Raw genomic sequence first — 25,710 nt, forward strand, 5'->3', positions numbered from 1 at the left:
CGGGGCTAGGTGTGTTTCGGGAGCTCGCAGCGGCCGGAACTGAAGAAGAAATACTGAGTTCCGGCCGGGAGAATATCAGAGCGGACAAGCCGGCCGAATTTTCACTCCCATTGGTGGGCCGTGGTCGGAAGTGGGCGTGGGTTCTGTCACAGTCAGCTTCCGGTTGTGAGAGAAGCCGAAGCACGATGGCGACTGACTCCTGGGCCCAGGCGGTGGACGAACAAGAGGCGGCGGCCGAGACGGTGAGAGGAGGACCGGGGGCCCTCAGGGGCTGCTGTATCCTGGGGCCTCTTCACTTAGCTCTTTATCCTGAGACCACTGTACTCAGCCCTGGGCCCCTCTGTCATCCAGCTCATTCAGGGGCCCCTAAACTCAGCACAGGAGCTCCGAGATCCACTCCATCATGGGGCCCCTATACTCAGGACAAGGGTCCCTCTAAGGTCTAGTTAATTCTGGGGCTCTCTTAACCATCAGAGGGGCCCCTCTGGGGCACTTGTCATCCTGGGGCCCTTCCCAGTGTTCATATATACTAGGGGCCCTATCTTGGGTCTTCTATATCTATCACAGGGGCCCCTCTGGGGGAGATATAATCCTGGGGCCCCTCCCAGTGGTTATATATACTAGGGGCCCTATCCTGTGTCTTCTATATCCATCACAGGGGCCCCTCTGGGGCACTTGTCATCCTGGGGCCCTTCCCAGTGTTCATATATACAAGGGGCCCTATCTTGGGTCTTCTATATCTATCACAGGGGCCCCTTTGGGGGAGATATCATCCTGGGGCCCCTCCTAGTGTTCATATATACCAGGGGCCCGATCCTGGGCCTTCTATAGTCATCACAGGGGCCCCTCTGGTGTACATGTCATACCAGGCCCCTCCCAGTGTTCATATATACCAGGGGCCCTATCTTGGGCCTTCTATAGTCATCAAAGGGGCCCCTCTGGGGGAGATATCATCCTTGGGCCCCTCTTAATGTTCATATATACTAGGGACCCTGTTATGGGCCTTCTATATCCATCTCAGGGGCCCCTCCGGGGTACATGTCATTCTGGGGCCCCTAACAGTGTTCATATATACTAGGAGCCCTCTCCTGGGCCTTCTGTATCCATCACAGGGGCCCCTCTGGTGTACATGTCATCCTGGGGCCCTTCCCAGGCTATATATATATATTAGGGGTCCTATCATTAACCTTCTATATTCATCACAGGGGCCCCTCCCAAGGTCCATTTATACTAGGGGCCCTATCCTGGGCCTTCTATAGTCATCACGGGCCCCTCTGGGGGAGATATCATTCTTGGGCCCCTCCCAGTGTTCATATATACTAGGGGCCCTATCCTGTGTCTTCTATATCTATCACAGGGGCCCCTCTGGTGTACATCATCCTGGGGCCCCCCAGTGTTCATATATACTAGGGGCCCTATCTTGGGTCTTCTATATCTATCACAGGGGCCCCTCTGGGGGAGATATCATCTTGGGGCCCTTCCCAGGCTATATATATATATATATTAGGGGTCCTATCATTAACCTGGAAGGCGGGGCCTCCCCCTTATACTGGGCCGTGGTGTAGTCTGTCCCTGGAAGGCGGGGCCTCCCCCTTATACTGGGCCGTGGTGTAGTCTGTCCCTGGAAGGCGGGGCCTCCCCCTTATACTGGGCCGTGGTGTAGTCTGTCCCTGGAAGGTGGCTGAGACTGCCTCTTTTGCCCCTCCCCCTGCCTCTTTTGCCCCTCCCCCTGCCTCTTTTGCCCCTCCCCCTGCCTCTTTTGCCCCTCCCTCTCATATTCTGTCTCCTCCTCTCCTCTAGTTTAACAAACTGCAGCTGAAAGAAGACAAAGAGTCTCCATCCCAGGCTGAGAGTAATGGTGAGTGACCAGAAATACACATTTCATAGAAGAGCAGCCGCCGTCCCGGGGGAGGACAGGATAGGAGGAGCCCCAACATGTGATCTACTGCAGAATGTCCAGTATGGGAAATCTCCCCATTGTGGGAGGGGCGGAGACACAAACTACTGCAGGGAAATCTCCCCATTGTGGGAGGGGCAGACACAAACTACTGCGGGGAAATCTCCCCATTGTGGGAGGGGCAGAGACACAAACTACTGCAGGGAAATCTCCCCATTGTGGGAGGGGCGGAGACACAAACTACTGCAGGGAAATCTCCCCATTGTGGGAGGGGCAGACACAAACTACTGCAGGGAAATCTCCCCATTGTGGGAGGGGCAGACACAAACTACTGCGGGGAAATCTCCCCATTGTGGGAGGGGCAGAGACACAAACTACTGCAGGGAAATCTCCCCATTGTGGGAGGGGCGGAGACACAAACTACTGCAGGGAAATCTCCCCATTGTGGGAGGGGCAGACACAAACTACTGCGGGGAAATCTCCCCATTGTGGGAGGGGCAGAGACACAAACTACTGCAGGGAAATCTCCCCATTGTGGGAGGGGCAGAGACACAACTACTGCAGGGAAATCTCCCCATTGTGGGAGGGGCAGAGACACAAACTACTGCAGGGAAATCTCCCCATTGTGGGAGGGGCAGAGACACAAACTACTGCAGGGAAATCTCCCCATTGTGGGAGGGGCAGAGACACAAACTACTGCAGGGAAATCTCCCCATTGTGGGAGGGGCAGAGACACGAACTACTGCAGGAAATCTCCCCATTGTGGGAGGGGCAGAGACACAAACTACTGCAGGAAATCTCCCCATTGTGGGAGGGGCAGAGACACAAACTACTGCGGGTAAATCTCCCCATTGTGGGAGGGGCAGACACAAACTACTGCGGGGAAATCTCCCCATTGTGGGAGGGGCAGAGACAACTACTGCGGGTAAATCTCCCCATTGTGGGAGGGGCAGAGACACAAACTACTGCAGGGAAATCTCCCCATTGTGGGAGGGGCAGAGACACAAACTACTGGGGGAAATATCCCCATTGTGGGAGGGGCAGACACAAACTACTGGGGGAAATCTCCCCATTGTGGGAGGGGCAGACACAAACTACTGCAGGAAATCTCCCCATTGTGGGAGGGGCAGAGAGACAAACTACTGGAGGGAAATCTCCCCATTGTGGGAGGGGCAGAGACACAAACTACTGCAGGAAATCTCCCCATTGTGGGAGGGGCAGAGACACAAACTACTGCAGGGAAATCTCCCCATTGTGGGAGGGGCAGAGACACAACTACTGCAGGGAAATCTCCCCATTGTGGGAGGGGCAGAGACACAACTACTGCAGGAAATCTCCCCATTGTGGGAGGGGCAGACACACTACTGCAGGGAAATCTCCCCATTGTGGGAGGGGCAGAGACACAAACTACTGCAGGGAAATCTCCCCATTGTGGGAGGGGCAGAGACACAAACTACTGCAGGGAAATCTCCCCATTGTGGGAGGGGCAGAGACACAAACTACTGGAGGGGGGGGGGGGAAACTCTACAATCTGCTGGGCAGACTTGACGGCTCTCCTCTGATTGTCTCGTTTCAGGCACAGATTCCACGGATAACAGTGAGGCCGGTGAGAAGGCCAGTACTGAGGACGATGATAAAGGTCAGTTGTACATCTGTGGGCCCCGTTCCCGGGATCTCGGCCCGAATGGCGTTCCGATGATTTTGTGCTCTTTGTTATGTAGACTTATGTTGCCATACACAGAACAATTTTACATACAATCTCATTATCGGTAGATTTATTCGCTCGATCAGAAGATGAAAACCATTGTTGGATGGGTCGTACGACCGACAAATGATCTCTTTCCTACGAGCAGATTTCCTGTCCAGACCCGTCGGAATCATTTCAGGGAAATAAATTGGATGGAAAGGGCGTGTCCTTCCGATCGTTCCGATCACCCGATTCTGTGAAGAATCGTTCGATCAGATTGTTGTGTGTATGGCCACCATCTGTGATAGAAATGTGACGTCGCTGGCACAGTGCAGGCGGCCGTGGTCAGAAATTGTCCAGCTTCATGGATAATCTTGTGCTAGGATGACATTCAATGACCTCACAGCCACCATAGGGGGCGCCGGTGGAGTCACAGATCACTTGCAGCCGACGGGAAGATTTCTTACCGCTCCCTTCTTTGTGAGCATCCAGCAAAACGTCGTCCATTTTTTTTTTTTTTTTCTCTTTCAGAGGACAAGGCGGCGCAGTCGCTGCTCAACAAGCTGATCCGAAACAACCTGGTGAACACGACGAACCAAGTGGAAGTTCTGCAGCGGGACCCCAACTCTCCACTGTATTCGGTCAAGTCCTTTGAGGAGCTAAGACTGTGAGTCCTGGCGGTGTGCCCTGTTATGGGGGGGGCTGTGCTCCGACAAATCTGATGTCGGTCAGGATATTTAATTTGTCTGCAGGCTCCGTGGTCACCACTAATATATATATATATAATTTTTTTTTTTTTTATTAATTCAGGTGGTATTAATACCTGAATTGGGCTGGTAACTGTCTCTTGTACAGCAGAGCTCAGACTAGCAGGGACAGGGCTGGGAGCGCAACCAGTGTGCTGCATGCAAGAAACAAGAGAAAGCAGAGGGTGGAGAGAGGATGCCACAGAAATCCTGGTCTATAGCAGAGCTGTGTGATTATCAGGACTGGATGGACAGAAATGTACATTATTTTGCAGGTCGAACATCGCCTGTTTACAGTATATAGCAATCAAAGCGGGGGAGGGTTCAGATTCTGTGCGCTGAACTTTTAGATGACACAAGGGGGGGTCATCTGCCAAATCTGGTGCAGCTCTGTAGAGAAACCAATCAGCTTCCAGGTTTTATGGAAGAAGCTGAGGTTAGAAGCTGATTGGCTCCCATGTGCAGCTGCTTCAGTTTTAGCTAGTGGTGCACCAAAATGAAATTTCGAAATACACTTCTGTGGTTGAACTGGATGGACTTTTGTCTTTTTTCAGCCAGACTAACTGTGTAACTTGGCCGAAAACCGAAATGCGCCGTTTTTAAAAATGAATATATTTTTTTTTGAAAAAAATACACTGATTAAAAAAAAAACAATATATACCCCAATTATTTTGTAAAATATGAAGGAGGAATTTACGGCGAGTAAATAGATACCCAACGTGTCACGCTTTAAAATTGCGCACGTTCGTGGAATGGCGTCAAACTGCGGTACTTAAACATCTTCATGGGCGATGCTTTAACAATGTCTCCAGGTTAGCAGTGTGAAGTCAGAGGAGGTCCAGTGTGAGAATTCTTGTTGTTGCTCCGACGTTCGTGGCGACACTTCATATGTGTGGTTTTAACAACATTTACATGTCTGGGCGTGGCCTACATATGAGTTCACCACTACGTGCGAGCACTGGGGGGGCGGGGAAACTTTGAACTTTTTTTTTTTTTTTTAATTTTATTTATTTTTTTGCACTGTCCCTTTAAAAAAAAATGTAATCACTTTTATTCTTCTCACAAGGAATGCATTCATCCCCCATGATAGAAATAATTAGTGACAGGTCCTCCTTATGGAGAGATATGGGGGGGGGGGACAATGAGGCATAATTAGTGACAGGTCCTCTTTATGGAGAGATATGGGGGGGGAGACAATGAGACATAATTAATGACAGGTCCTCTTTATGGAGAGATATGGGGGGGGACAATGAGACATAATTAGTGACAGGTCCTCTTTATGGAGAGATATGGGGGGGGGACAATGAGACATAATTAGTGACAGGTCCTCTTTATGGAGAGATATGGGGGGGGGGGTCAATGAGACATAATTAGTGACAGGTCCTCTTTATGGAGAGATATGGGGGGGGGGGGGGGCAATGAGACATAATTAGTGACGGGTCCTCTTTATGGAGAGATATGGGGGGTCAATGAGACATAATTAGTGACAGGTCCTCTTTATGGAGAGATATGGGGGGGGGGGACAATGACATAATTAGTGACAGGTCCTCTTTATGGAGGGATATGGGGGGGTCAATGAGACCTAATTAGTGACAGGTCCTCTTTATGGAGAGATATGGGGGGGGACAATGAGACATAATTAGTGACAGGTCCTCTTTATGGAGAGATATGGGGGGGGGACAAGGAGACATAATTAGTGACAGGTCCTCTTTATGGGACTGTGCGAGACTGGAAGGGGGGGGGAGCCGGGACTCCTGTGCCGGACTGGAAGGGGGGGGGGGAGCCGGGACTCCTGTGCCGGACTGGAAGGGGGGGGGGAAGCCGGGCCTCCCGTGCCGGACTGGAAGGGGGGGGGAGCCGGGCCTCCCGTGCCGGACTGGAAGGGGGGGGGGGAGCCGGGACTCCCGTGCCGGACTGGAAGGGGGGGGGAGGCGGGACTGGAGGTCAGATTTAATAATGTTGGTTGCTATGGGGGTTGACCTATTAAATCTTCGGTGTCCATGGCGATAGAACTGGTTATTAAACTTTTCCCAGTACATACAGAGGAGTAGATTGGTTGCTCTGGGTTACACCTCCTCAGGTTTCCTGACTCCTCCCCCTATGAGTGTCCCCAGGCGGTGACCCCATTGCCGTTCCTAGACTCTCCTGTCTGTAGATCGTCCTTTCCTGGCCGTCATAGATCAGCATCCTCCTTCCTCCGGCGGCGGGCTGCCGCTGCGAGACTGACTGCCGCGCTAATTACATTACTGAGCCAAATCTCTCGCCTCCGTCTCCACGGCAACCGGTTCCAGGAATCCCTGGCTGCGCTGGGCTGCGGGGACCTGTCTTCCCTTCCTCCGCTAATGACCGGATTCCAGCCCTCTAAACACTCGTGCATTCTGATTGAAACCCCCGCGTCCCGGAGTGCCGACTAAACCCCTTCTGCGTTTCCTGAGGGGGGGGGGCTTTTGTAGCTCCGCCTTTTCCTGTATCCAGGCAGATTATGCAGTTTGGCAGATATCCTTCTTATCCCGTTCTATAGAGTCCCGCCCCTCTGAATGTGTTCCTGATGGCCATTCAGCAGGTAGTGAGCTCTCCGCCAATGAGTAGTGTCACTGGGCGTCACTCTACATGCGCCAATGACTGGTGTCGGGGGGCGTCACTCTACATGCGCCAATGACTGGTGTCGGGGGGCGTCACTCTACATGCACCAATGACTGGTGTCGGGGGGCGTCACTCTACATGCGCCAATGACTGGTGTCGGGGGGCGTCACTCTACATGCGCCAATGACTGGTGTCGGGGGGCGTCACTCTACATGCGCCAATGACTGGTGTCGGGGGGCGTCACTCTACATGCGCCAATGACTGGTGTCGGGGGGCGTCACTCTACATGCGCCAATGACTGGTGTCGGGGGGCGTCACTCTACATGCGCCAATGAGTGGTGTCACTGGGCGTCACTCTACATGCACCAATGACTGGTGTCGGGGGGCGTCACTCTACATGCACCAATGAGTGGTGTCAGGGGGCGTAACTCTACATGCGCCAGTGAGTGGTGTCAGGGGGCGTCACTCTACATGCGCCAATGACTGGTGTCGCTGGGCGTCACTCTACATGCGCCAATGACTGGTGTCGGGGGGCGTCGCTCTACATGCGCCAATGACTGGTGTCGGGGGGCGTCACTCTACATGCGCTGAGTGGTGGTTGGGGAGGGGGGGGGGATGGGGACCTGCAAGGCCTCAACAGATCTGCCAGACGTCTGTAATAATGACCAGGATCTCGATGTGCCGGACTGGTGGCTGAGGTCAGTATATCACATAAGGGGGTCAACATCTCAGATTATATAACAGGAAATGCCGGCAGTAACGCCCAAAACTAAAACCAAAGAATCTTAAGAATTCCAGTCCCCCCCCCTTCCCCCCCTTCATCACCACCAAAGGGGGGGGGGGGGCCAGCCTCTCCCCAGCAAGGATCAGGATATATGAAGGAATGCCAGGAATGTTGTCCATCCTTAATGCAGGAAGATCCACAAGCCCCCCCCCCCTCATTCATCTTCTCGTCTTTCTGCTTCCAGATGATAAACTTCAAATATTTCACTTTCTAAGAGAAACCGTTTACACAGCCCCCCCCCCCCCCCCTACAGTTTGTTCTTAAAGTGGCTCTAAAGCCTGAAGTGTGGGGATTTTTTGGGGGGGGGGGGTTTATCTTAATGCATTAACCCCTCGCCCTCGAGAATTTCCCCCTCCCCCCCCTTCTTTTTTTTGCGTTTCTTTAACTGCGCGGTCATGCAGTGCCACACCCAAATTAAATTTACGTCCTTTTTTTTTTCGGCGGTATTTGATCGCCCGTGCAGTATTTATTTTTTTGCGCTTTAAGCAAAAAATAGACCGATTTTGACAAAAAAAAATATTTTGGACTTTTTGCTATACAACACGTCCAGTAAAAAAAAATTAAAAAATTAAATTTCGTCCAAAATGTATTCAGTGTCTTTGCTAAAAAAAAAATCCCGATCCGTGTCAATTAATTGGTTTATGTGAAAGTTCTAGCGTCTAGAAATGGCGGGAGAGATACTGGGATTTTTTTTTTTTTTTCGTATTAGTAATGGCGACGGTCAGCGATTTATAGCGGGACTGCGGTGGACATTTTGACACTGGGGGGGCGGGGGGACTGACTTGGTGTCACCGAAATCTCCAGTCTCACTAATACAGTGATCAGTGCACTAACTTGGTGTCACCGAAATCTCCAGTCACACTAATACAGTGATCAGTGCACTAACTTGGTGTCACTGACATCTCCAGTCACACTAATACAGTGATCAGTGCACTAACTTGGTGTCACCGAAATCTCCAGTCTCACTAATACAGTGATCAGTGCACTAACTTGGTGTCACCGAAATCTCCAGTCACACTAATACAGTGATCAGTGCACTAACTTGGTGTCACTGACATCTCCAGTCACACTAATACAGTGATCAGTGCACTAACTTGGTGTCACTGACATCTCCAGTCACACTAATACAGTGATCAGTGCACTAACTTGGTGTCACTGACATCTCCAGTCACACTAATACAGTGATCAGTGCACTAACTTGGTGTCACTGACATCTCCAGTCACACTAATACAGTGATCAGTGCACTAACTTGGTGTCACCGAAATCTCCAGTCACACTAATACAGTGATCAGTGCACTAACTTGGTGTCACCGAAATCTCCAGTCTCACTAATACAGTGATCAGTGCACTAACTTGGTGTCACCGAAATCTCCAGTCACACTAATACAGTGATCAGTGCACTAACTTGGTGTCACTGACATCTCCAGTCACACTAATACAGTGATCAGTGCACTAACTTGGTGTCACCGAAATCTCCAGTCACACTAATACAGTGATCAGTGCACTAACTTGGTGTCACCGAAATCTCCAGTCTCACTAATACAGTGATCAGTGCACTAACTTGGTGTCACCGAAATCTCCAGTCACACTAATACAGTGATCAGTGCACTAACTTGGTGTCACTGACATCTCCAGTCACACTAATACAGTGATCAGTGCAGTAACTTGGTGTCACTGACATCTCCAGTGACACCAATGCAGTGATCAGTGCTAAAAAAAAAAACCTGACACTGTACTAATGGCACTGGGTAGGGAGGGGTTAACGTGGGGCAATCAAAGGGTTCACTGTGTGCTGGGAGTGTTTTACTAGGGGGAGGTGTGCTTCACTGTAATCACACTGATTGGGGTAGCTGTACTGTGCAGTGTGCCGGAGCTGACTTGGAGGAAGATTGTTTTGTTTACGAACAATCTTCTTCCCCATCGGAGATGCTCAGCAATCACCGGGCGCCGGTGGGTAATTACTGGCCGGTGATTGACATCTGCAGCCACGATTGGCTGCACGGGTAGGGTGCCTGCGCGTCCCCCCCTCCCCCACCTGGAAATGCAAAATCACGTATACATGACAGGTGACAGGTGCTGCCCTGTATCAGTATATCTACTATAGGGCCGTCCTTAAGTGGTAAAGGAAAAAAAAAATCTTCAGCGTGCTGCAACCCCCCCGCCCCCCTTCCCCGTACCCCTCCCCCTCTGGAGTCCGATTCATTATGCTCCCCAATCCACAGATCCGATCCATCCTGCAGGGATCAACGGCTTTCTTTAAAACTTACCTTTTTGTGGAGCTCGTGGAGAGATCAGTTAACCCCGTATAGGATGCAAACCGACGATCGCTCAGGATGGATCGGATCTGCGGATTGGGGATCATAATGGATCGGACTCAGATCCATTATGCTCGATCCGCAGATCCGATCCATCCTGCGGGGGATCGTCGGAGGGGTGACCCCAAGTGTTACCGCACCGGGTGACACCAACCCTAGGGGCGCCCCTGGGCTGTTCTCCGCTTTATGCGTTCGATTACTATGCACGGCGTCTCGGTTTGGGTCATTTCCCTCCATTGTTCTCTGTACCGCGCTCCAAAAAAAAAAAAAAAGTAACGGGGGCTAAATCTCCGTGTTTTTGTGATTTATTTCAGGAAGCCGCAACTCCTGCAGGGGGTGTACGGAATGGGCTTCAACCGGCCCTCCAAGATCCAGGAGAACGCCCTGCCTATGATGCTGGCCGAACCGTGAGTATCGCTCCTCCTTTGTGGTGACAAATCCTCGCTGAGGAACCTTCCGATTCTTTTGTCTTTTTATATTTCTTTCTGCGATTTTTCTTTTAAACAGCCTTTTGTCTTAAGTCGGTCCCAAGCGCCCCGCCCTCATTTACGGGGCGAGTCACCTTTCCTAAAGCTCGCCTTCTATTGTGAAAGTGCTGAGGGCGGCTGTTGAAAATCTTTTTGCGGGGGCTGGGTTATTTTTTTAATAGTTTTGCAGCGGGTGGGGTCAGCACCTGTCAGGATTTTATTGCTGGGAAGAAGTCGTTACCCTCCCTCCCCTCCTATTGGGATTTGAGATATTGGGACTAGCCTCTCCCTGGAAAGGATCCCCGCAGGGGAGAACACGGTCTGCACTGTGCCATGGGAAGGATCCCCGCAGGGGAGAACACGGTCTGCACTGTGCCATGGGAAGGATCCCCGCAGGGGAGAACACGGTCTGCACTGTGCCATGGGAAGGATCCCCGCAGGGGAGGACACGGTCTGCACTGTGCCATGGGAAGGATCCCCGCAGGGGAGGACACGGTCTGCACTGTGCCATGGGAAGGATCCCGCAGGGGAGAACACGGTCTGCACTGTGCCATGGGAAGGATCCCCGCAGGGGAGGACACGGTCTGCACTGTGCCATGGGAAGGATCCCCGCAGGGGAGGACACGGTCTGCACTGTGCCATGGGAAGGATCCCCGCAGGGGAGGACACGGTCTGCACTGTGCCATGGGAAGGATCCCCGCAGGGGAGGACACGGTCTGCACTGTGCCATGGGAAGGATCCCCGCAGGGGAGAACACGGACTGCACTGTGCCATGGGCGGCCCGCAGGGGAGAACACAGACTGCACTAGTGTGAATGCAGCAGTCTGACCCCCACTAAGACAAAACTAGAGCCCTCCAGTTTAGTCCAGGTTTTTTTTTTTTTTATACCCTTTTATACCCGAGTGTCACAGCAGCTTATGGTACTTCTGTGTTCCATTGTTCCTTCAGGCCTCAGAACCTCATCGCTCAGTCCCAGTCCGGGACAGGAAAGACGGCTGCCTTTGTCCTGGCCATGTTGTCCCGGGTTAATCCTGCAAACAAATACCCGCAGGTAAGCAGAACCATCCTCCATGTGAGAGTTGGTGGGAGGAGTTTGCATACCGTGTACTTATGTGTCTCCTCCTGCAGTGTCTCTGCCTGTCCCCCACCTATGAACTGGCCCTGCAGACTGGGAAGGTCATTGAACAGATGGGGAAGTTTCATCCAGATCTGAAACTGGCCTACGCCGTCCGAGGAAACAAACGTAAGTCACACCTTAAATGTTCCTAAACCCCGGACCCCGCGTTCACTATATCCGCTCTCCCCGGACCCCGCGTTCACCATATCCGCTCTCCCCGGACCCCGCGTTCACCATATTCACTATATCCGCTCTCCCCGGACCCCGCGTTCACTATATCCGCTCTCCCCGGACCCCGCGTTCACCATATCCGCTCTCCCCGGACCCCGCGTTCACCATATCCGCTCTCCCCAGACCCCGCGTTCACCATATCCGCTCTCCCCGGACCCCGCGTTCACCATATCCGCTCTCCCCGGACCCCGCGTTCACCATATCCGCTCTCCCCGCTCTGTGGTGATATGTGTGGTTTTGCTAACACCAGATTCGTCTTGCCCTTCGGCACGGAGGGGTTAATCTTGACCAGCAAATATGTAAAAACATGAAAGTCGCATCAGAAGTGACAGATGTTCTATCGATAACTAGAAATGTGGCCTTGCTGGGGGAGGGGGAGCGCGGCACATCGAATTGCCGGTCTGCCGAGGCACCCCATCCCCCTCACCGTATGGCACGTGTCCCTCCGCCTGTGTCACCGGCCTTTTCTATGTCCCCAGTGGAGCGCGGACAGAAGATCCCCGAGCAGATTGTCATCGGGACCCCCGGCACAGTGCTGGACTGGTGCTCCAAGCTGAGGTTCATCGATCCGAAGAAGATCAAAGTGTTTGTGCTGGACGAAGCAGATGTCATGATTGCCACGCAGGGCCACCAGGATCAGAGTATCCGAATCCAGAGGTCAGTTCTTCCTTTTTAGAGCGATGACATTTTTATCTCAGCTTTTGATATACAGTCGGCTTAAAGCTGAACTCCGCACCAAACCATGTCCAACCTTCCCATAGACACCCTCCTGAACCTTGTGGACGGCCTTCCCAGAAGAGTTGAAGCTGTTATAGCTGCAAAGGGCGGGGCCAACTCAATATTGAACCCTACGGACTAAGACTGGGGGCAATTAAAGGTCATGTGTGTGGGAAGGGCGGGGCCAACTCAGTATTGAACCCTACGGACTAAGACTGGGGGGCCATTAAAGGTCATGGGTGTGGGAAGGGCGGGGCCAACTCAATATTGAACCCTACGGACTAAGACTGGGGGGCCATTAAAGGTCATGGGTGTGGGAAGGGCGGGGCCAACTCAGTATTGAACCCTACGGACTAAGACTGGGGGGCCATTAAAGGTCATGGGTGTGGGAAGGGCGGGGCCAACTCAATATTGAACCCTACGGACTAAGACTGGGGGGCCATTAAGGGTCATGTGCGTGGAAAGGGCGGGGCCAACTCAATATTGAACCCTACAGACTAAGACTGGGGGGCCATTAAAGGTCATGTGGGTGGAAAGGGCAGGGCCAACTCAATATTGGAATATACGGACTAAGACTGGGGGGCCATTAAAGGTCATGTGCGTGGAAAGGGTGGGGCCAACTCAATATTGAACCCTACGGACTAAGACTGGGGGGCCATTAAAGGTCATGGGTGTGGGAAGGGCGGGGCCAACTCAATATTGAACCCTACGGACTAAGACTGGGGGGCCATTAAAGGTCATGGGTGTGGGAAGGGCGGGGCCAACTCAATATTGAACCCTACGGACTAAGACTGGGGGGCCATTAAGGGTCATGTGCGTGGAAAGGGCGGGGCCAACTCAATATTGGAATATACGGACTAAGACTGGGGGGCCATTAAAGGTCATGTGCGTGGAAAGGGTGGGGCCAACTCAATATTGAACCCTACGGACTAAGACTGGGGGGCCATTAAAGGTCATGTGTGTGGAAAGGGCGGGGCCAACTCAATATTGAACCCTACGGACTAAGACTGGGAGCCATTAAAGGTCATGTGTGTGGAAAGGGCGGGGCCAACTCAATATTGAACCCTACGGACTAAGACTGAGGGGCCATTAAAGGTCATGTGGGTGTAAAGGCCGGCCCAATACTTGGGGCAATACAGTGTACATGTAAGGCATACGGACCTCAAGGCAGCGGCGTTGTCTCTCTGGATCCGCACACAATGGTCCAATGTTGGGTATTGGGGATCTCGCAGCCCTGCGTTAGGCCGTATTATCACACTGTATGTATGGCAACATCTGTGCGTTCAGCATACATGGACTCTATTGGCCGCTGCTCAGGGCTGACATGTAATCGGCAATCTGTAGCTGGGGGCTCTGCTGCCCTCCCCTGTGAATGGATCATTTCATGTGCAGAATGACATCGACCTTCATTGACCTGAAGGCTGAGATCTTCTTGCTGCCATGGAGTCCCTGTGTGATCCTTTATACGACGTTGCTCGCGAGGCCTAAGCGACGTGCGGGAAGCGTAGTACATATCCTGTCGCTGGCGAGGTTTTCTGTATCTGATCTGACAGCAGCTGTTGCCTTTCAGGATGTTACCCCGGGACTGCCAGATGCTGCTCTTCTCTGCCACCTTTGAAGATTCAGTCTGGAAGTTTGCCCAAAAAGTGGTCCCCGAGCCCAACATCATCAAGCTGAAGAGGGAGGAGGAGACTCTGGACACCATCAAGCAGTATTATGTGCTCTGCAACAGCCGCGAGGAGAAATTCCAAGCCCTCTGCAATATCTACAGCTCCATCACCATCGCACAGGCCATGATCTTCTGTCATGTGAGTACACCTTCCAGTACACCGTGTACCTGCCAGAGCGCCAGTCCTGGATTTAGGGACCGCCGGAGCGCCAGTCCTGGATTTGGGGCCCGCCGGAGCGCCAGTCCTGGATTTGGGGCCCGCCGGAGCGCCAGTCCTGGATTTGGGGCCCGCCTGAGCGCCAGTCCTGGATTTGGGGCCCGCCTGAGCGCCGGTCCTGGATTTGGGGCCCGCCGGAGCGCCGGTCCTGGATTTGGGGCGCGCCGGTCCTGGATTTGGGGCGCGCCGGAGCGCCGGTCCTGGATTTGGGGCGCGCCGGAGCGCCGGTCCTGGATTTGGGGCGCGCCGGAGCGCCGGTCCTGGATTTGGGGCGCGCCGGAGCGCCGGTCCTGGATTTGGGGCCCGCCGGAGCGCCGGTCCTGGATTTGGGGCCCGCCGGAGCGCCGGTCCTGGATTTGGGGAGCGCCGGTCCTGGATTTGGGGCCCGCCGGAGCGCCGGTCCTGGATTTGGGGAGCGCCGGTCCTGGATTTGGGGCGCGCCGGAGCGCCGGTCCTGGATTTGGGGCGCGCCGGAGCGCCGGTCCTGGATTTGGGGCCCGCCGGAGCGCCGGTCCTGGATTTGGGGCCCGCCGGAGCGCCGGTCCTGGATTTGGGGCCCGCCGGAGCGCCGGTCCTGGATTTGGGGAGCGCCGGTCCTGGATTTGGGGCCCGCCGGAGCGCCGGTCCTGGATTTGGGGAGCGCCAGTCCTGGATTTGGGGCTCACCCAGGCTCCAGGATTGAGGAGCTTTTTGTTTTACTAATTTGATGTGTAAACGTAAAGCTGCAACACCCCCCTCCTCTGGTACAGAGACTGATGTGACTGTGGGGGAGGGGGCATTAGAGCGTAAGCTCCTCTGGTACAGAGACTGATGTGACTGTGGGGGAGGGGACATTGGAGCGTAAGCTCCTCTGGTACAGAGACTGATGTGACTGTGGGGGGGGACATTGGAGTGTAAGCTCCTCTGTACAGAGACTGATGTGACTGTGGGGGGGGGGACATTGGAGTGTAAGCTCCTCTGTACAGAGACTGATGGGACTGTGGGGGAGGGGACATTGGAGTGTAAGCTCCTCCTCTGTACAGAGACTGATGGGACTGTGGGGGAGGGGACATTAGAGTGTAAGCTCCTCTGGTACAGAGACTGATGGGACCGGCTCAGTGGTCTCTGTACAGCGCTGCCGTATATGTCAGAGCTATATACATGTATAATAATAGTGTGTGACTGTGGGGGAGGGGACATTGAAGTGTAAGCTCCTCTGGTACAGAGACTGTGATTGGCTCAGTGATCTCTATATAACTGTGGGTGGGGAGGCATTAGATTGCAAGCTTCTGGGGCACAGGACAGTCGTGGTCTCTCGGTGTACAGTACTTAGCAGTATGTCGGTACTAATTGAATATTGAATCCCTTCTTAGACACGGAAGACGGCATCATGGCTTGCGGGAGAGCTGTCCAAGGAAGGCCATAAGGTGGCGCTGCTGAGCGGAGAGATGATGGTGGAGCAGAGAGCCGCTGTGATCGATCGATTTAGAGACGGGAAGGAGAAGGTGCTGGTGACCACCAACGTCTGTGCCAGAGGTGAGGAGAGCGCTGCTTGTGTGACATTTATAGTCGGCAATATTTAGAGCCGGTGACCAACTCCTGCATTTGTAGTCGATGGAGATCTGAGTGGGAAGCTGACCATTTAGGTGCATTTTACGGCATGCTGGGGGAGGGTCTCTACCTCACAGAGGAGATGCAAGGCAGTGCCCACCAGACATTGCTTGCCCCCGAAGCATAAATTCTCTCTCCTCCCAGTACAAATCACCCCTGCCCCCCCCCCCCCCCCCAGCTCGAAAATCCTCTCGCTCCCATCTATGCCACCAGCACAAATCTCCTCCCAAAAAATGTCCCCCTCCTAGCACAAATCCTCTACCCCTCAAATTTCTCCTTGCAGCACAAATCCTCTCTCCCCCAATCCCCCAGCATGGCAGAAACATCCCTCCCCTCCAAAAATTTCCCATTCTAGCACAAATCCAACCCCCCCCCAAGTTGCCACTCCTAGCACCTCTCCAAACAATTCTCACCACCAAAGCCCCCCCCCCCCCCCAATCTTGTGGTAACACCCCCCACCCCCCCCACACACACGTGCACGTTGCATGATGTCACGTACATTCCCCTCCTGCCCACCCCTTGTCCCAGCCAGTGGTGTATGTTGGTCTTGTGCTGCCCTAGGCAAGACAAAAATTGGGCACCCCCCTCATCTAAATTTGTCCCGCCCCTTCCTGTTTAAGATCCACCTCTTCAGGACAGGAGCATGATGGAGGGCAGTGTGACACGGGGGGCCGCGGGACAGGAGGGGGGTAGCAGGAGAAGAGGGAAGCGGCGTGTAAGGGGGTAGGGCAGCATGATGGGAAATTCATAGAGATCTCCCCATGGGTGGGTGGTCTCCATCTGCCAGAAATGTCCCCCCATCTTTTTTTTTTTTTTTTTTCCTGGGGGATTTTGTAACGCCAAAGCCCTCTTTTTCTCTTTTCCTCCAGGTATCGACGTGGAGCAGGTGTCCGTCGTCATCAACTTTGACCTTCCCGTGGACAAAGACGGCAACCCAGACAACGAGACGTATCTCCACAGGATTGGGCGCACCGGGCGTTTCGGCAAGCAAGGCCTGGCTATCAATATGGTGGACAGCAAACACAGCATGAACATCATGAACCAGATCCAGGAGCACTTCAGTAAGTGTTTTTCTGCGGGGGGCTCCAGGATGCAGAGTATTTAAAACCGTAGATCCGCTTGATACACGTCTGGCCTTGATCATTTAAAGGATAAGTTCACCTTTTTACCAAAAATAATAAATGCACTTTTATTTTATTTTTTTTTGCAGGTAAATAAAATGTGTATTTATTTTTGGTTGCGGGAGCCTGGAAACCATTGCTCTGATCGCTGAATTCATGCAGATCTTTCAGTATATCTGCTTGCCCATACGGGATGTACGAACGAGCAGATATATACTGACCGGAAGAATCGGTGAACTAGCGCAGCGCCGTGCTATTGCATTGAAAACTATAAGCTGACAGCCGCTAAGGCTGTTGGGACTTGTAGTTTCTCATTCACGGAGGACTGTGAACGAGTGATCCGGGTGGGCGGAGCCCGGAAAGTTTGACAGCAGGGGGAGAGAAGATATCCCACTAGCTGTCAAAGGTGGGAGTTGGAGCCAGGGGCGTATTCAACACAAGGCATTTGCCTAGGGGCAGCACTTTTCATGGGGGGGGCAGCAGAAGAAAGGACAGAAGTGGGGACCAGGTTGGATCCGAGAGAGGCTGCAGGCTACTTGATGGTGCATGCAGAAGCCCGACTCTCCTTTCCGGGGATGTCTGGAGCTATGAAGGTGAGTGTCTGAGTGGAAGGCTCCCTCAGGTGGGGGTTAGGGGTGTTGTTGGTCAATGTCAGGCTCTCTCTGCAGGGTAGGGGGGGGGACATCCAATTTTGGTGTTGCCTAGGGCAGCACAAAACCTAAATCCGCCACTGGTTGGAGCCAGTGCATTCATAACATGTTACGCCCTGAATATGGCCCACCTCCGATTGCTGGGGTAAAAGCCCATTTTCCTTCCCTAAAGCCACCGTCACATGACACACTAGCCCGAGCCTTCTCTCCTGGCCCACCTCCAGTTCCTGGGGTAAAAGCCCATTTTCCTTCCCTAAAGCCACCGTCACATGACACACTAGCCCCGAGCCTTCTCTCCTGGCCCACCTCCAGTTGCTGGGGTAAAAGCCCATTTTCCTTCCCTAAAGCCACCGTCACATGACACACTAGCCCCGAGCCTTCTCTCCTGGCCCACCTCCAGTTGCTGGGGTAAAAGCCCATTTTCCTTCCCTAAAGCCACCGTCACATGACACACTAGCCCCGAGCCTTCTCTCCTGGCCCACCTCCAGTTGCTGGGGTAAAAGCCCATTTTCCTTCCCTAAAGCCACCGTCACATGACACACTAGCCCCGAGCCTTCTCTCCTGGCCCACCTCCAGTTGCTGGGGTAAAAGCCCATTTTCCTTCCCTAAAGCCACCGTCACATGACACACTAGCCCCGAGCCTTCTCTCCTGGCCCACCTCCAGTTGCTGGGGTAAAAGCCCATTTTCCTTCCCTAAAGCCACCGTCACATGACACACTAGCCCCGAGCCTTCTCTCCTGGCCCACCTCCAGTTGCTGGGGTAAAAGCCCATTTTCCTTCCCTAAAGCCACCGTCACATGACACACTAGCCCCGAGCCATCTCTCTTTACTCTGGCTTGGATCCTTCTTTGGGTGTCCAATGCTCGAGTGGCATAGCTATTGGTTGTCCAGTGGTGGGGGTCCTCTTGGGATCCAGAAGAGGAATGGAAGGGGACTGGTGGTCTCTTGTGCCATCACAGCATGGACCAGAGCCCCCCCCCCCCCCCTACTTCAGAAGCAAGGTTGGGACTTGGAGCGGTGCAGTTTCTCTCATCTCATGCTGCTCTATGTTGTAACCCCCAGAGGTGGGTTTTCTCCTCTAACCCCGACTTCTGTTTTTCAGATAAGAAGATTGAGAAGCTGGATACAGATGACATCGATGAAATCGAGAAGATAGCCAACTGATCGTTCCCACAGCCAGTCTCCACCACCGCGCTCTCCTTACCAGTGGCCGAAGCGGTGGTGGCGGCATTCTCCAACCAACATCTGACCACCAGCGCCAAAATGAACTCGTGTTTTATCACGGGGGCCCCACTCGGACAGAACAGACTTTGTTTTTGACCTTTTTTGTTTTTAGTCTAGCTTTAAAGGAAATCTTTTAAAACTATCAGCTGCTCTTTTTTTTGGAGGACCAGTTGTTGCCCCATAATTGCCAGCGATGGCGTTAAGGAGGGCTTGTTTCTTATATTGGGAACTTCATTTTTTTTTTTTTTTCCTACCCTTTCTGCTTGAACAGATTGCTGCATATTTACCCGATTCCGTGCAATTTTTGGACTTTAAGACGTCATACAGTTGAAACCATTCATTTCTAAACTGGGATTTCTTCATTTCTGACCTTATCAATGATCGCTGAAAATGTAGGAGATGTAGGGGCGCATCATGATTTCAGACACTAAACAGGGATGGCCAGACTTTGCGGGATCCGTTGTCTACGGTGCCCTCCCGAGACCCTTGCGCCCTCCCGAGACCCCTGCGCCCTCCCGAGACCCCTGCGCCCTCCCGAGACCCCTGCGCCCTCCCGAGACCCCTGCGCCCTCCCGAGACCCCTGCGCCCTCCCGAGACCCTTGCGCACTCCCGAGCCATCCTCAAAGTAACACTAAAACAGCCAATATCAATCCTGTATTAGTGGGCCTACACCAGACTAAATCAAGACCGACTACTCAAGTTTGGCTGCTGTCCCCTCACGTACATTCCTCTCTCTTAAGGTTTTTGGTTTTATCATGGCAACTGAATCCTATGACGCTAGCTGTGCTCATGGTTTTTAGAGCCGGGTTTGGTTTGGCAATGCTGTGTTTTGGGCGGGAAGGTCAGGTTTAGAATTGGGAATGCCATATTCTGGGAGGCATGGTAGGCCAGGTTTGGTTTAGGAATGCCGTACTCTGGGATGGATGGTAGGCCAGGTTTGGCTGTGGGAATGCCATACTGGGCATGTTAGGCCAGGTTTGGTTTAGGAATGCCATACTCTGGGAGGCATAGCAAATAAGGTCTGGCTTTGGGAACGCCATACTCTGGTATGGTATATCGGGTCTGGTTTTGGGAATGCTGTATTTGGGAAGGAATCGTAGGCCAGGTTTGGTTTGTGAATGCTGTGTTTTGGGGTAGGCCGGGTTTGGTTTTGGGAATGCCGTACTCTGTGAGGGATGGTTAGAAAGATCTGGCTTTGGGAATGCCTTACTCGGGCATCTTAGGCTAGGTCTGGCTTTGGGAAATCTGTATTCGGGGAGGGATGGTAGGCCAGGTTTGGTTTAGAAATGCTATACTCGGGGAGGGATCGTAAGCCAGGTCTGACTTTGACAATGACATACTGAGGCATGGTAGGCCAGGTCTGACTTTGGGAATACCTTATTTGGGGAGGGATGGTAGGCCAGGTTTGGTGTTGGGAATGCCATACTTGGGGAGGGATGGTAGGCCAGGTTTGGTGTTGGGAATGCCATACTTGGGGAGGGATGGTAGGCCAGGTTTGGGTTTTGGGAATGCCATACTTTGGGAGGGTTGGTAGGCCAGGTTTGGTGTTGGGAATGCCATACTTGGGGAGGGTTGGTAGGCCAGGTTTGGTGTTGGGAATGCCATACTTGGGGAGGGATGGTAGGCCAGGTTTGGTGTTGGGAATGCCATACTTGGGGAGGGATGGTAGGCCAGGTCTGACGTTGAGTACAAAAAGGAGATAAGCGAGCGCTAAAATAATCCTAAATGAATGAGCAGCTGTACACCAAAAAAGGTACCCATACACCTTCCAAGACACATATACAAAGAGGGTGCAGCGCTAATAGATTCATCAGTATTAAAGTATCAATACAAATCCATATATAAAGTGACAAAGTGCAAATACATAGGCCACTGTATGGTGGTCAAAAGTGCTAAAGAGTGTAAACTCAATTTAAACAGTCCAGAAAGAAGAGGTGCTCTTGAGATTCCCAATGATCTCGGGATGTCCAGTGATACCTACCATGAATCTGGTGCTAAATAATAAGAATGCGCACTCACCAGATACGCATTCTAAGTGCGCATAAATAGTAGTAAGCCTCTGGTCATCCAGATGTCATCACAGAATGGGTTTGGTCGAATCAAGTCAGGTTAATCCTTATTACCTGGCAGTATTAATGCTCTTAGGGGTTCTCCACTCAATGGATGCAGCCTACTCACAGGGGGTCCCCTCACACGGATGTAGATGCTTCTTCCCTCTTGGCCGCAGAAATGACACCCGCTCAGTGATTTACATCGCAGACAGCCACTAACTCTTCTCGAACACTTAGCCGGAGCACCACAACAACGACGTTGTGTTCGGGAAGAGTTAGTGGCTGTCTGCGATGTAAATCACTGAGCGGGTGTCATTTCTGCGGCCAAGAGGGAAGAAGCATCTACATCCGTGTGAGGGGACCCCTGTGAGTAGGCTGCATCCATTGAGTGGAGAACCCCTAAGAGCATTAATACTGCCAGGGAATGAGGATTAACCTGATCTGATTCGACCAAACCCATTCTGTGATGACATCTGGATGACCAGAGGCTTACTACTATTTATGCGCATTTAGAATGCGTATCTGGTGAGTGCGCATTCTTATTATTTACCACCAGATTCAGGGTCTGTATCACTGGACATCCCGAGATCATTGGGAATCTCAAGAGCACCTCTTCTTTCTGGACTGTTTAAATTGAGTTTACACTCTTTAGCACTTTTGACCACCATACAGTGTCCTATGTATTTGCACTTTGTCACTTTATATATGGATTTGTATTGATACTTTAATACTGCTGAATCTATTAACGCTGCACCCTCTTTGTATACAGGTCTGACTTTGGCAATGACATTCTCAGGCATGGTAGGACAGGTGTGGCTTTGGGAAATCTGTATTTGGAGAGGGATGGTAGGTCAGGTTTGGTGTTGGGAATGCCATACTCTGGGAGGGATGGTAGGCCAAGTTTGGTGTTGGGAATGCCATACTCGGGGAGGGATGGTAGGCCAGGTTTGGTGTTGGGAATGCCATACTTGGGGAGGGATGGTAGGCCAAGTTTGGTGTTGGGAATGCCATACTCGGGGAGGGATGGTAGGCCAGGTTTGGTGTTGGGAATGCCATACTCGGGGAGGGATGGTAGGCCAGGTTTGGTGTTGGGAATGCCATACTCGGGGAGGGATGGTAGGCCAGGTTTGGTGTTGGGAATGCCATACTCGGGGAGGGATGGTAGGCCAGGTTTGGTGTTGGGAATGCCATACTCGGGGAGGGATGGTAGGCCAGGTTTGGTGTTGGGAATGCCATACTCGGGGAGGGATGGTAGGCCAGGTTTGGTGTTGGGAATGCCATACTCGGGGAGGGATGGTAGGCCAGGTTTGGTGTTGGGAATGCCATACTCGGGTAGGGTTGGTAGGCCAGGTTTGGTGTTGGGAATGCCATACTCGGGGAGGGATGGTAGGCCAGGTTTGGTGTTGGGAATGCCATACTCGGGGAGGGATGGTAGGTCAGGTTTGGTGTTGGGAATGCCATACTCGGGGAGGGTTGGTAGGCCAGGTTTGGTGTTGGGAATGCCATACTCGGGGAGGGATGGTAGATCAGGTTTGGTTTAGAAATGCTATACTCGGGGAGAGATCATAAGCCAGGTCTGACTTTGGCAATGACATACTCAGGCATGGTAGGTCAGGTGTAGCTTTGGGAATTCCGTATTTGGGGAGGGATGGTAGGCCAGGTTTGGTTTTGGGAATGCCATATTTGGGGCGGGGAGGGATGACTTGCAGTTTTTATGAAAGGTTGCAGTAATCCGCCTCTCCTTTAGGCTTTGGCCTAGAACAACTGCCAGGCCTTTACTATTCTTAGTAGGCCATGCCGCCTTCCAGGTGTGGGGGGTCCTACTTTTGTGTTTTTAGTTTAAAAATCTGCTTCCAAATGAGAAGCCACCAGTTCTTTTACAAAGTAAAAATGGAAAGAAATGCACCTAAATTTTAGGGAAAAGTGTTTTTTCTAATTGGTTTTTAAGTTTATCTGTTGTTCACAAGCAGGAGCATTATTCTTGTAGGCCGATCCCGCCTGCGATTTGTCGGTTTACTAAAAGCTGCAGCACGAGGCGTGCAGAGGATCGATCGTCATCAGGTTTGGCACACAAGATGGCTGCCTGCCGGTGAACAACACATACACTTCATGTTTAAAATAAATACAAAGTTATCGTGTAGACATTAGATTTTGCTGGAGAAATTTGGATTTCTGCTGTATTATGTTTGAATAAAGAATATGTGCTATTAGCATGACTTTGTAATCTGTAGATATTATGTAAAGCTCCGGCTGTAATGAGAATTGCACCCCTGACAGGTTTTGCAGCCATAGCACTTCACTGCCTTGGGTGACAGAATGTGAAAAGCCGATCCTATTCTCCCATGCTGCTCTGGGGCGATGAAAGTGAGAGAATCTTGATTGCTATGGAGAACACGAAGGGGCTCATTCACACTTTTTGTTTTTAACTTAAATCAACTGGATTTCATCAAAACCAAAACTCTTTGATGTGTTCTAATGCACAATAAAGATCGGTCTTTTCAATAGTTTTCCAGCCCCTAAAAAGGCCACCATGCTTGCTGCACAAAGGGGGCTCAGTGCCCCTTGTTTTAGTTTTTGCACAACCGGTGGCTGCAATGTCTGCTCCTTCTCCAGCCGCTGGTCATGTAACAACCGTTCCGTATTTCTTGTAAGTGATCAGCAACACGGCTGTAGTGGGGGGGGGGCGGGATGTGAGGTCTCAAACTCTGGTATTATCCCCTGCCCACTAACAGTGTCGTTTGATTGACCGGCCAGAAGACTCCTAGACTGTCCCACCTACCATGGCCTAATGGCTTGACTGACAAACCAGGAGACTCCTAGTCTGTCCTGAGTACAATGGCCTAATTCGTTGACTAACTAGCCAGGAGACTCCCTAGTCTGTCCAACCTACCATGGCCTAACAGTTTGACTGACTGGCCAGGAGACTCCTAGTCTGTCCCACATACAATGGCCTAATGGCTTGACTGACTGGCCAGAAGTCTTCTAGTCTGTCCCGCCTACCATGGCCTAATGGCTTGACTGACAAGCCAGGAGACTCCTAGTCTGTCCCGCCTACCCATGTACCATGGCCTAACAGCTTGACTGACAGGCCAGGAGTCTTCTAGTCTGTCCTGCCTACCGTGGCCTAATGGCTGACAGGCCAGGAGACTCCTAGTCTGTCCCACGTACAATGGCCTAATGGCTTGACTGACCGGCCAGGAGACTCCTAGTCTGTCCTGCCTACCATGGCCAAACGGCTTGACTGACCGGCCAGACTTCTGGTCTGTCCCGCCTACCATGGCCAAACGGCTTGACTGACCGGCCAGACTCCTAGTCTGTCCTGCCTACCATGGCCAAACGGCTTGACTGACTGGCCAGGAGACTCCTAGTCTGTCCCACCTACCATGGCCCAAGGGCTTGACTGACTGGCCAGGAGACTCCTAGTCTGTCCCACCTACCATGGCCCAAGGGCTTGACTGACCAGCCAGGAGACTCCTAGTCTGTCCCACGTACAATGGCCTAATGGCTTGACTGACCGGCCAGGAGACTCCTAGTCTGTCCCACCTACCATGGCCCAAGGGCTTGACTGACCAGCCAGACTTCGTCTGTCCCATCTACCATGGCCCAACGGCTTGTCATGTCCCCTCCAGCTGCTTGTAATGGAAATTACAGTTTGCCGCTCCAACTGCTATTACAAGAGAGTCTGTTCTTAAAAAAAATATATTTGAAAAATTGCTACGCAAATACCATGTGACAAAAAAATTGCCAAATCCACCATTTTATTCTCTAGGGCGTAGCTTTAAGATATATATAATATTTGGGGGTTCTAAGATATTTTCTAGCAAAATACTGATTGTTACATGTAAACAGCCCCAGGAAAGGCTGCATGGAAATGTGTACAGTGGTGGTGTGACAACAACCAAAGGGAAAGAGCTGAGCTGTTTGGAATGGTTTTGGTTGAATTATTTCATGTGACCTCATGGCTGCCAATATATCTAATACAGTCAAATATTTCCATAGAGTGGAGTGTAGTTTCAATAACTGATATTGATCATTGCAGCCCTCTTTGGGCCCCAGGCTTCCCTCCATCCTGTCCCATTGGGACCGGTAGTGTCTCGCTCCCCCTCCACAGACCCGAGCCATCGTATTGACCACTCGCAAGCCTCAGCTTTCCATTGTGATTTATTCAGGAATTAAGTGCAGTGCGTTTTTGGATTTACACAAAAAAAACTTTATCAGGCAGAAATCTCGGCACACAAATATATAAAAAAGAATTGCATTAAAGACTCGTATAATGCCCTATTTTACATCGATCGCTCGCTCGATCGATGCGTGCCCCGTATGGGAGGAGAAAAGGAAGAATCTGACCGCCATCGTCAAGACTCAATGGGCCGGTTCTTGCAGTGTGTACATTGCTAAATGAGGCTCCAAACAATTACATATCCAAACCAAACATTTCGGGGGGGAAAAAAAAACAAACCCAAAAACCTTTGCACAAATCAGTCAAGTTTTTAGCGATAACATCTATGATAAAACTACGCAGGGTCCTGCACACAAATGTGACTTGAAGAATGAGGAGAAATGCTGGTTCTGCCCATAGCGACCGCTCTGGGGTTGATGTTCATTTTCTCAGACTAGAAAATTTGTATCTGGTTGTTCTGGT

The 25,710-nt window shown here is 52.0% G+C and overlaps 1 protein-coding gene across 1 annotated transcript; it reads left to right on the plus strand.

The window, feature by feature from the left end:
- Positions 1 to 123: 123 nt before the first annotated feature.
- LOC149433044 (ATP-dependent RNA helicase DDX19A) lies at positions 124 to 23,278 on the plus strand. Its single transcript, XM_089664716.1, has 13 exons — positions 124 to 242; positions 1,801 to 1,858; positions 3,474 to 3,536; positions 4,116 to 4,251; positions 10,328 to 10,420; positions 11,429 to 11,531; positions 11,609 to 11,723; positions 12,308 to 12,485; positions 14,116 to 14,353; positions 15,784 to 15,946; positions 16,891 to 17,082; positions 18,895 to 20,290; positions 22,104 to 23,278. The coding sequence occupies exons 1-12, from the start codon at positions 186 to 188 to the stop codon at positions 18,954 to 18,956; spliced, it is 1,458 nt and encodes a 485-aa protein (XP_089520842.1). The 5' UTR covers positions 124 to 185; the 3' UTR covers positions 18,957 to 20,290; positions 22,104 to 23,278.
- The last annotated feature ends 2,432 nt before the right edge of the window (positions 23,279 to 25,710 follow it).

Source organism: Staurois parvus, unplaced genomic scaffold (genome assembly GCF_062004578.1).
Source record: "Staurois parvus isolate SC_StPar_1 unplaced genomic scaffold, SC_StPar_1.0 ptg002007l, whole genome shotgun sequence".
Lineage (NCBI taxonomy): Eukaryota > Metazoa > Chordata > Amphibia > Anura > Ranidae > Staurois > Staurois parvus.